Source organism: Xenopus tropicalis, chromosome 8 (genome assembly GCF_000004195.4).
Source record: "Xenopus tropicalis strain Nigerian chromosome 8, UCB_Xtro_10.0, whole genome shotgun sequence".
Taxonomy (NCBI): domain Eukaryota; kingdom Metazoa; phylum Chordata; class Amphibia; order Anura; family Pipidae; genus Xenopus; species Xenopus tropicalis.
In genome coordinates, this window is record NC_030684.2 from 69,769,694 (window position 1) to 69,782,145 (window position 12,452).

The window sequence follows — 12,452 nt, forward strand, 5'->3', positions numbered from 1 at the left end:
GAACATAGCTGTAAATAAGCTCTCTATAGCAGAAGCAACTTACCACTCTAACCATGTATATATTGAGATTTTAGAACCTAACTTTGTTGGGTATATATTTCTCAGATGCAAATATTACATCCATGAAAAAATACAAATATTAATTCTATTAAAACACTTATACAGTGAACCCTAAAAGATCTGGCCTATTCACAAAATGGAAAAGTACTTAGTGATTAGCATTGGGCTTACCCAGATGGCTGCCATGATATTCTTGATTTGCTTAGTCAAACTACACAGTTCTTATTAGTATATTGTAAAATACTATTTTACTATGAACTATTAGAATGCATCAAAGTACCCAACTATCCCTTGGGTACTTAAGGAAGATTAAACCCTAGCAGAGTGAGATTTGAGGTGAACACATAGATGCTGACTTATATTATGTTGGATCTATGGTGGAATGGCTGCTGCAGCCAAGTTTTTTGTTTATAAGTGTGCGTGTGTGTGTGTGTGTAATAAAAGCTTCTGCTTAAGAAGCCTTACAATCTTGGTTAACATATGCTAAAGCAGTAATATTGCAGTCTTTCATTTTTATGAACAGCCAAAGTGGTTTTACATTCTCTTAACTCAAGCGGAATATTGATTTTTCACTGCAATAATTATTGCCAATTAATATAAGTTGAGACAAGATTGCTCTGACATTGCACCTCATAACTGCAGCTGTCCTAATGAATCAGTTCCTGATGAAGAACAAATTATTCTGACAAGCTGATTCAGAAGAAATGACTTGACTCTATTTATAATGAAAAATAAAGTCAGAATGCATAGTAAGAGTAATTAGAACAAATACCCCTGATTTAAAAAAAAAAAAAGCCAAAATGCATTCCGATATTTTGTACAGATAAAAGCCAATATTATACAGAAGATGTATAATTGTATATTTTTCTCATTAATCCAAACCTTTCAGTGCCTGGAGAGAAAAAACACTCCTTTATGATGCACAGTAGTTCAGCATGCATTTTATTCATGTCCAATCTAGCTGAGCGTGCATTACAAACACATTCATATTTCAATTCTCTGAAACTAATGCTGATCGGTTAATAATATCGTAGCAAGTGCAGAAGCTTTATGATGGAGGGTAGAATCATTCCTTTCTTTATGTGCCATTCCTCAAAAAAGTGCAATATTTTGAATAGTAGGAGACAGAAACATGAGGGTAAATGCTGTTTAGAGTAGCAAGCAACTTTAGCAGCCAAAAAGGGCAGTGTGATGATGCAAACGGAATAAAGAAAAATATTTAATTTGGAAAAAGCCAAGTCGTTTTTTGTTTGTTTTTTTTAATTTTCCGTTCAGTACTTTTACATGCTTGTTATCATAGCTTGTTATCATATCACAGCAGGGTGGGGAGATTGCAGCCCTCTAGGTGCTGAACTAGAGATTCCAACTTCCTCAGATACTGACTGTAAAAATCATGAGGCAATTTAGCCACTGTGTAGCCTGGGAAGTTACTGTGGGTCCCAGGAGCTAAGTAGGCCCTTAGCAGGGGGAAGTTACCCTATTTTGGAATAATTAGGAGGGGATGGAACAACATTCTTGTGCTAGAGCTATACAAAGTCAAGTTCTGCCCGAATTAGAGTTCTAGTGTTGCTAGGGGATGATGGGAGTAGTAGATGTCCTACTTAGGATTATGGAGGAGGTAATTAAATAGGAAGAGGAAGATGGAAACTGTAGTTCTGCCAGAGGAGGGTGATGTATGTACTTCTGGTGGAGGATTATGGTACTTCTATTTCAGCAGCAGCTGAAGGATTGCAGGTTCTCCACCCTTTGTTATCATGTCCCTTGATAGGTTGTTTAAAACATAACAGGCAAGCAGGGGATATGGTATGAAGCGCATTGCGTTCCCCATGTCGTTCTCCAAACAGGCCGGGAACAAACAGCACGGAATAGGGACACGGACATTAAAAAGGAAACGAACAAGACATGGATTCCATGGTGCACAAACCTTCCGGCTCTGTGTGTTCTTTAAGGTGTACTTGCTTCAGAGGGCAGCAGAAGATTTCGTGACATTTAGCACGAAAAGGGGACTCTTTTTTCTTTAAATCCGCTGACTGGATGGAATCTTGCCGTAACATAATGTACTCCTGTGTGCCAGGGGGTGCGTCATCCAGAACTGCGGTTACCATATAACAAAATGAACTGGAGTTAGAGCTGTATACTAGAATCTAATGATTTCTTAAAAATATGTGCTATTGTTATTATGCATATAGATCCGGCAAATTGTCCAGCACTCTTATTTCGTTGAGTTACAGCTGGAAAAATGAAAAACACAAACTGGGCTGTACAGAAAACTTTACTATTACAGCTAAAATTGTTAGATGAGAGATTTACTAAGCAAACCACATAAAAACAGTTGCTCATTACAAGCAAGTTCAAACCCTTAATGCAGAGGGACTATTATATTTCATTATATTGTATTTGTATTTGTGTTGTATGATCAATGCTAAATGGCAGAAAAAAATAGAAAATACAGATATCAATCATTTTCATGTAAAAAATTTGGATTTTGTTAAACACAAAGACTTGGTAGACAGTAACAAGAAGCAATAGGAAAATAATAATACTCTGAAGCAAAGAAAATACATAACCAACATTAAGGTATATTGACCTGCTGCCATATAAATACGGATCTGCCCCACAGTTTGTATCTACCCAATATTTCAATTACAATTTACTGCATATGTATTTGGGTTTTTTATCCCAGTACAGCAAACTGACTAAATAAGCTGTATGTCATTGAGATCTAAAGAACAATTCTTTCTATCATGGTAATATAAACATTTCAACTATATCTAAAAGCGCTATCAACTTTCTCTATCTCCATGAGAAAATTATTCTTCTTATCAGTAAATATATATAGTCTGGAATGTCCATTCTGCAGGCCTCCAGCTGTAATAAAGGCTGTTGTGGGTTGGATACCACTAATTCATAGAATTTCCCCCCTTTGGTTGCAGGTCTCGCTGCCCACTCTCACTCATAAATAGAATGTCTACAACAAATACTGGAACCTATAATGAGGCAAAGGTTCAGAATTAGCCATGCTAATCATGTCAAATTCTCCCTGCCAGAGAGAGCCTCGTAAATAGGTTGAACCCGATAGACCTGCAACTATTTTAGTTCTAAGCAGCAATGTAACAATGTAAGTAATTCCCAGCCACATTTACTTTTTGGGGGAGTATGTTATCTCAACAACATTAAGAAAGGAGCATGCATATAAACATGGAACCATGAAAAAATATAGATGATAAATAAATTAATACCTGAATAAATGTCATAGTTATTAAGGGTAAAAAAATGAAAGCTTTGTAGGGAATTTCCTCTCACACTCTCTCTCTCTCTCTCTATATATATATTTAGAATGTATAACATGTATATATATAAAATGAACTTTGTAGGTAAACATAGTGCCTTCTATTGACTGCTGGCTGGCAGAACTTCTAGCTGATTTTAGTTGTAATGTATTGGCCTGAAATGTAGCAGATTGTCCACATTGTAAAGGATTACTGGGCAGTTTTCTGAAAATCTGGTGAAAAATGTATCACAATATTACTATGATCATTTTACAAATATACACAGTTTAAAAAATTATATCTAATAAGCCTTACAATACTGGCACAGCCATTGACCCAATGGGGCCGTATGAACCACATCCCAAGTCCCACACCAGCATGTACTCTTGTAAAATAACTCTCTACAAAAGATGTTTAGGGTTTCCAAGATGGGCAAAAAACCAATCAGTATAATTATATAGCCAAAAACAGAAGTTTAGTATTCTATCATCTTTAAACAAAAATTTGTAGCATTATCTAGTTTTTGCTTTGACTATATAATACATTGTTTATTACCACTTTCCTTGATGGGATAAATTCTTTTAACTCTATACAAAAAACCTCACCATGAATGTGTGCTAATTGTTGCATGATTGGACGTATTTTTGACAATAATCAAATATCAATAATCATCTCAATTATAGTTAGTAAACAACAACTTGCACAATGGATGTGAACAACATAAAAGTACACAGACAATACAACAATATTTTTGTAAGAAACTAATGTAATTCTGACAGAAAACAAGTTGCAGAACAAGGGTTGGTACCTGTACAATTGTACAAGATCAGTTTCTTATGTTGAACAGTTTGGCATCGTTATGCAATGCTGATGTTTAAAAGGTGTGTTTCAAGTGAATCACATTGTGCCCTGTGTAAAAGATACACAGAGCAATCAAATGTTCTGAAATATTTTTGTATGGTTCATAGACTATGCCTGGAAAAGATGGGTGTCAATTTCTCATAATTTCTTATTCCACATAACTTTTGAACATCTGTAATAATTCAGTAAAGCAATAAACATATCTTGGTTTATTTAGTAGAATTAATACATTTCAATACAATCCACACAGTCATAACATTTCCTTAACTATTTCTTACAATTTTATTGACTTGTATGTATGCATAAACAAATTAGCACAAGCCAAAGATCAGCATGTATAAACTTCAGACATGTTAGTGGATATATTTTATTGTGCTGGCTAGTCAAAACACAATTGTATATAAGCTAATAGGTACACATTTTTTTAAACTGAGCCTTAGACCTTATCTGAGTTGTACATTTACACAATGTTTAGCAGTAATACATTAAGAAAGCATTGCTGAAGACTGTGTTAATTGTGTTAATTAATTCCCCACTATAAAGAATTTATATCTAATATACAAACAGGCCTGGATTTGTGGAAAGGCCTGGGCCTAGGGTGGCAGAATTTTAAGGATGGCATGCCACTCAACCACATCCAAATTCAGTCCAAACTGATAATCTGATATAGTGGGTAAACAGAAGAAAGTAAAAATGCAAAGTGTTTATTCGCATTTAAAAGTTGTCTTTCTGAAGTTTAGCCTAGCTGATGCCATCATTCATTTGTTTCAGGAAACAATTATACTAGTATAAATAGAAAAAAGCAATCCATGGCCCCTCTTCTTTTACTGAACTAATCCTAAGGGCTTTGCTACTTCTTGTTGTTGCCCGGCACTGTTATTTTAACTTGGAAAGCTGTGAAGAACAGGTTTAATGCTGCTGGCAAACCTAAACAGATACAAGTAATGGTATAATGAAAAAATATATTATAGGCATAGAGCAGCAGCTGCAAAAGCACTGGCAGTGATTCTTCTTACATTCCACACTGTCTTTCTGTTTCCAAAGTATAGAGGGCACTAACACATCATTTATTCTAGATGTCATGGTATAATTTTACATAATAATGCCGATAAATAATGGAGGCTTCAGCATGACTAGTTACACAGAGTATGGACTGCCACTACCTATTCTTTCATTTAATTGCTTAAAAATAGATCCCCATTGTCGGTAAAGCTTATTTGTTTTGTGTCAGTTCTATTTTTGTGCTCTTGAAATATTGCCTTTGTCAGCGCTGTGTGTGACACGCAGCCGCATTTTCACAAAACTGATACAATACAAAAATGTGTTTTAGTTGGTAACAATGCTGAATTAAAAATAAACGTGAAATGTTTTCCCCAATTCTAATTTGTTCCCCATAAAAGATTAATTTTGAAAAGACATATATATTTATATTTTATATGAATTGTTGCCATGGCAGGTTCAGGAAAAATCACTTACACAATGAGGGTCAATTACTTATGCAAGTGCAGTGTGCAATGCGCTATTTCATCTGCAATTTGACATGTTTTTACCCAGAATGCTATGTTTTCCCATAAATGCAGCCGCAGGTGAAATTGCATCTGGTGCAGTTGTGGGCACTACATCAACAACAGGCACACTTGATGAACCAGTGATAGATCCTCTGGCCGCAAATAGCTTTAAAGGACAAGGAAAGGCTAAGTCACTTGGGGGTGCCAAAATGTTAGGCACCCCCAAGTGACTGTAATCGCTTATCTTGTACCCCGGGCTGGTGCCCCTGTTAGGAGAAAACAGCACCAGCCTGGGGTACCTGTAGCGATGCGCTTCCTCCTTCCTGCTTCGTTTAGCTGCGACTATACGATAGGTGCATGCGCAGTAGAGTGAAAACCTGACTTCTCTGTTAAAGTTTGGCTTTTCACTCTACTGCGCATGCGCGCGCGCACGGAAGCAGGAAGGAGGAAGCGCTGCAGCTACCCCGGGCTGGTGCTGTTCTCTCCGTACAGGGGCACCAGCCTGGGGTAAAAGGTAGGCGATTTAAGTCACTTGGGGGTGCCTAACATTTTGGCACCCCCAAGTGACTTAGCCTTTCCTTGTCCTTTAAAGCTATTTGCCTTTCCGTGTCCTTTAATGAATAGCATCAATTGGAGCAATGGCTGCATCCATATTTGCACAACCACAGCTGATATTGCGATCATATATAAGTAATAAAGACCGTCAAATTCTACTCATAAAGCAGGAAACACTAGGCACAGTAATGAACAAATAATAGCACAATGCCATAGAGAGTGCACTATACCACTTTTACATTTGTAAATAGGAACAAGGGACACCTGTATTTATCACTGGCCACACTTGGGTGCAACAGCAAGTGGATAACCTCATCCAGTTCACTGAACTGCCCCTTTACAAGACAGATACAACTTGTCCTCAAATTACTGTAACTCTCTAACCAGTTATTCTTTGTGTCCCCAGGAAGTAAGTCCAACAGATCTAAATCACAGTATCCATAAGAATGATAGTAGCTGTAGTCCATAATAGCTGGAAGGCTACAAATGTGGCCCACCTGGCCCATCACAATTTTTTTTTCTGAATGAATTCTCTTGACACAGAAGCTCAAGCCTCTAGTATATCAATATATAAAGTCTGAAAAGTTTAGATGCATCTTCCTTATGCAATGATATAGTAAGTATAAGCAATGAAATCACAAGACTGTAGAACTGTAACTGTAGAAGGAACTGATAACTGAGCTGCATAAGTCCAAAACATTCCAGATAACACATCCCATACCTTTAATAACACTAAAAGAGAGAAACAGCCATTAACATAACTCTTCTAATCTAGAACTGTAACTTTTTTTTGTATAATTTATATAGAAATCTTACCTTGAATGGTTTTAGAGCTGAATTATTCCTACTCCAGTAATCTTACTTATGCTTCTCATTTTTAAACCATTCATTTGGACACACTTTCAAAAAAACACCCTTCATTTCAGCCTTTCAAAACATTTGCCTCCTGTTGTCCCTTTTGTCACTGTACTCCATTTGCTCTGCTGGATTTAGAAATAAATATGTTTTGCTCTGGCATGCATTTTAAAGTCACTACCAGGTTTTGGGCTGTGATTTGTAGCATGATAGCTGAATATCCCTCACACTTTTTTTGTTAGAGCGCTGGTCAATGTGAAAACAACCGTCTTTACAAGCAGATTTTAGATGTTATAAAATCACTGTTCTAGTAGCTGAATACTGAGCAGATTTACAACATTATTCAATATGTGTCAGTAGGTGGGGGAAGCAACTAGTTAAATGCTCATGTCTCTTAAATTCAACAAAAAGGAGCTGTTTTCTGCACTGGAAAGGCTGAAATATACTGCAATGCAGTACACAGAAGAATACTCTTATTATTTTTGATAGCAGAGCAGTGTAATGCTTTTGCATTGCCTATAAAAGATGACGTATCCAGCTGCTATTAATGTTTTAAAATAGTATTTTTCCTTTTTTTGTGATTTCATATTTATTTTAAAGGATTAAAGTACAAGCAGATTCTTTTAACACTGAGAAGCTAAGATAAAATGTGTTATTTTTAGTCACCCCTCCAGATTTATTTGAAAATATATGGACCTAGGATATCATGTACTGCTGGAAGCACACATAATGGTGCACCACTCAGCAGACAATAAGTGCATGGGTATCTAAGAGGATTTGGTACCACGTGCTTCCCCAGGATTCACTGTTGGCCCATGGAGGATACAGTGACCAACACTATCTGTTAGATGTCAGCTGATGAACCCTAACAGTACCACTAAATAAATAGCAACAACCATTCAGTCCAGTTTTTGCATGTAAAGAGAAAATTATACAGAGTAATTCTTAATTGCTTTTCCCTTGTCAATATTCTGTGCTCTTTTCTATATATCCCTTGCCCCCACTAACTCTGTCTCTGTGTTTCACCTTATGCATTTCAACCATTATTACCAAGGCTAACTCCTCCCATGTATCTCAGTAAAGTATATTATATATATATAAGTTAAATGGGAAGAAATGTTACAAAACCATATGTCCTTGTAAAAATATGGAATTGTGTTAAAACAACAGCATAACCAAATTTGTTTGTGACCAACTACCTTCTGAATTTATTCACACATCCAACAAGTCAGGGCAAAGAATGAATTCATTTTTTGTATTTTCAAAACTTTTGCATGGGTTATCATACTTTTATCAGAACTCAAGTACTGATGAGGCATGAAAAGACACATTACACCCTTTTTTTGTCAGTGTTTCATGCTGTTTTGCTAATCCTCATCAGGACCTGCTAAATCATCGTTAATGTGTATCTATTTGAAAACTGTAGTAAAATATTCAAAACTGTAAATGTGAAATTCACATGCCTGGTTTCTATTCTACCTAAAGGCATGACTATAAAACATAAAAAGCTAATCAAAAAAATCAAAAAAGGCAAATCAAAAGGGATTCTGTCATGATTTTTATGGTGTACTTTTTATTTCTAAATTACACTGTTTACATAGCAAATAATTTACTCTACCATTTAAAATTTTATTCTTGAACCAACAAATGTATTTTTTTTAGTAGTAATATTGGTGTGTAGGCAGCCATCTCAGTGCATTGTGCACGATTCTGAGTTTTCAGAAGGAGCCAGCCATGAGCACATTAGAACTGCTTTCAGATAACCTATTGTTTCTATTAATCCCATTTAACTGGAGGAGATTATCCTTCTATAGGGTTATAATAATGATTACATAGATTGTACTTTGCACCCGAAAAGGATGTGACCAGATTCTTTCTGGCCTTTATGCCCATATGAGCTGTGTCAGCCCAAAAGAATATTTATACATTCAAAACAATAAGAAACCATTAGAAAAATTTACTAGTGACTTAAATGTAATAATCCCTTGTGTTTTTATTCTAATAATGCCTTGTGCCTTATTCCTAAAATCTACATATATGAGGCCTTTTACAATTTGTGGTTATATATTCGGAATCAGGAATTAAACCCAGCTTCAAAGCATAGCACATTGTAAAAGAACGCAGCTGAGACTACTTGGGGAAAACATACCAACCTCATAATAAAATAAATTGGTTCTGAAAATGAAAATTAGATGGGACGAGATGGGGAAATAAAATACAATATGACCTAGTAAAGTGATTGCACATTTGGAATGTCTTTTTCATTCAAACTCAAATGCCAATGATATACAATATTTTGCTATACTAAGAAAATACAGTAATTAAATTGTAAAGCTAAGCCAAGAAATTTTATCCAGTATAGACTTTACTCTGTCCAATTAAATGAGTGTATAGCAAATTGTGATTAAGAGGTGAAGACACTTTTTTACAAACACAGTCATGTACATGCCCAGGACAGTTTTCTGTTACAGAGTTATCATAATGTTTGGGTTAGGTTAATCATGGGAGAAGCCGTATCATGCCCATGTCATACAGTATATCTCTAAAACACCAAGATTGTAAGAATAAAACAATAACAACTCAGGCTAATATCATGATGTTTGCTCTGGGTGTAGTATCCTAAAGCAATAATTAGACATTTGCTTTTAAACAGATCAGTAAATCCTACCTGCTGAGTGGTTGCTGTGGTTACTGGAACTAGAGCAAACTTTGCAACTGCAGTTATAAATACAGTGCAGCTTCCTTATTTTAGGGTCACCCATTCACTTTTCATCATGTTCCAAGAATAGAAGCACTGCACTGTGTAATGCTGTTTATTTACGTAAAACACCAGGAAAGGGTTTATTGTACTGTATATCCAATATGTGAATGGAAAAACATTGCAGTCTCTATCAAGCTGAATTGATCTGCATCCTATAGAGTTGTTGAAGCAAAACCAGTTGTTGGACATGGAATGGAGATGAAGTGACGTCTTATGCCACTCATGAGCACTTTCATGGTTACCAGGTCCTTAATTAACACATTAATACTTACATGCTGCAAATAGTAATAGTGAGAAGTGGCGCTAGTCTTTATTGAGTAAATGCATTGAGAAAGAGAGGGTAAATCATGTTTTAATCCAAATACTTTTTGGCTCCATATATTTCTCACATAAAAGAACATGGAAGAACATCCTTTAAGTTGGTCTGATTGCCAGTAACAAGCAGAGAATCACAAGCTGGACTTTATCAGTATTGCTTAGGAGGAACCAAAATGGGAACCGGAGTGGGCAGCTCCTTCACACATTGTTCATCACGGTAACAGTAAAATCAATTACAGTGATGGAAACATCAATCATGTATTATTGTCCAAATCAGGCATCTGTATCATGGGGGTATATTAGCTGAAAGTGTTTCCAACTAAACATATAATATTTATACTTGTTATATTCCTGCTTCTGCCTGCAACGTTTCTGTGTGCAGTGACTTTCCACTCCTGTCTTCCTTAGTGTGCTATCAGCTCTTGTCTTTATATTATTGTTATTAGCCTTTATTTATACAGTGCAGTTTATGTGAATTATACCCATCAATCCCTGCCAAGGTTGATCTTACAGTGACAGGTTCCTGCACAATTCACACACACTATGAATATCAAGCACAGTTGGTTCAAGATAAGGCAAAATCCTTGGATTTCGATTGTTTTCACCCAAATTTGGTAACAGGCGTTTTATATAAATATGCAATTTCATATTTGAATATTCAAATTAGGAATTGGAGTCAATTTGATATTCAGCCAAACCTTTTGTGAATTATTTGGTATTTAGCTTGCTTCAGAAATTCTGGATTTTGTGCATCCCCACTCCAAGATATAATTAACCTTCCAGTATATTTGTGGAGTGCGAAAATACTAAATATGAAGTTAAAGGTGGAGCAAGGGATAGAAATGAAGCTAAATAAAGTCAAATAATTTAACACTCCAGTTATCACAAAGAACTACTTTAGATTTGGCCCATGGGCCTTGCACCCTCCCCCCCAGTCCAAAACTGGGTAAAGAGATGGCAACACAATGGGAAGTAGATGGTATATAAAAAAAAAGATGCAACAAGTAGGGCAATTGGATACAGGGGGTAGTGTTAGAGGTGATAAGAATAATGGTACAGCTGATAAATGATCTCAGTGGCACTTAGAAAAAAGATTTGCGAGCAAAGCTAAGCTTGGAGTTATTCTCTGAAACATTTGGTTACTACACAGTGTATAAATCAATTTTTAAGCTTACCCCCCTCTGCTATATTTTGATGTTGCTCACAATTCATCACATACAGCTCTACAAACATGTATGCTAAAATATTTGACTTGATTTTATTCCAGACTTCTGTCAGCACAAACACTTATTTAAATTTGCTTTCTGACCAAGTTAAATGTGGTGAACAAGCATAATGCATGTAATCTACTCCATAAAATTGCCCAGATACTATTTGCTTTGGGTATTGCTTCATACAGAAAAGGAGTCACTTACAGCATTGTTGATGTGAAATAGTCATTGCAAATAAACTGGAGCTCTCTGGAGCACCATTTCAGCATTTGCCTTGCTGTTATATTGTATCCACTGAACAAAAGATTAATACAAAGTAACAGCTACTTCTCTTACATGGTACCTGGTAGCTTGCTATACCTATATATTTTTAGACAAGAAATTTGTTTGTTGAGGCAGCATTTTTCGGATTGATAGATCCAAGGGGTGGTACAGATTAGCACTAGTACTTGGAAAATCACCACATACTATTTTGTATGCAAAAGGGGACATTTGATTGGTTCTTAACAGAGTCATTATGGTCCAGCTGACTCTAGACAGAAAGAAAAGTAATAAAAAAATAACAATAAAACCAAAACTTTAGCTAGAGTGTTTTACACATTTAAGTCAAAGGGAGGCAGCAGGGGTAATTTCCTTTGGCAGCAGGGGGGTAACTACAGAGGAAGCAGGACCTGCAGCTGCAGGGGGGGGCAAAAGTGCAGAAGGCCCAGTAGGACCTAATTAATGAGCAATTAAATTCTTATTGATTTTTCAAGACATTCAATTCATGGAACAATGAACGATTCCAATAGTAATGACAATAGGAATTGTTAAAAAAGTAAACAACATTTTTGGTAACTTCTTTTATTACTTGTGTGGTTTTTGGAACATCTTGTTTTTTCGAATTTCTGACGATCAAAAGAATGGAAGCATTTAAAATGTAATATGTTAACATTTTTGGAAGTTTATTATATAAATTTAATAGCATAGCTTCAGGAGTTGCTGTGGTGTAAGAGTTTTAAATAAAGATAAAGCATACATTGAATTTGCTGTAGGGTCCAGTAACATCAATGTA

At 35.8% G+C, this 12,452-nt stretch overlaps 1 protein-coding gene across 4 annotated transcripts in view; it reads right to left on the minus strand.

The window, feature by feature from the left end:
- fgf13 (fibroblast growth factor 13) overlaps positions 1–12,452 on the minus strand; it is a 186,943-nt gene that overhangs the window by 80,211 nt on the left and 94,280 nt on the right. For 3 of the 4 annotated variants that reach the window (XM_031890565.1, XM_012968625.3, XM_012968624.3), the window contains exon 3: positions 1,985–2,152. The exons of the other annotated variant lie outside the window; for it this stretch is intronic. In XM_031890565.1, coding sequence (XP_031746425.1) covers positions 1,985–2,152 — 168 coding nt within the window. The remainder of the gene's footprint in view (positions 1–1,984; positions 2,153–12,452) is intronic. 4 annotated transcript variants of the gene reach the window in all.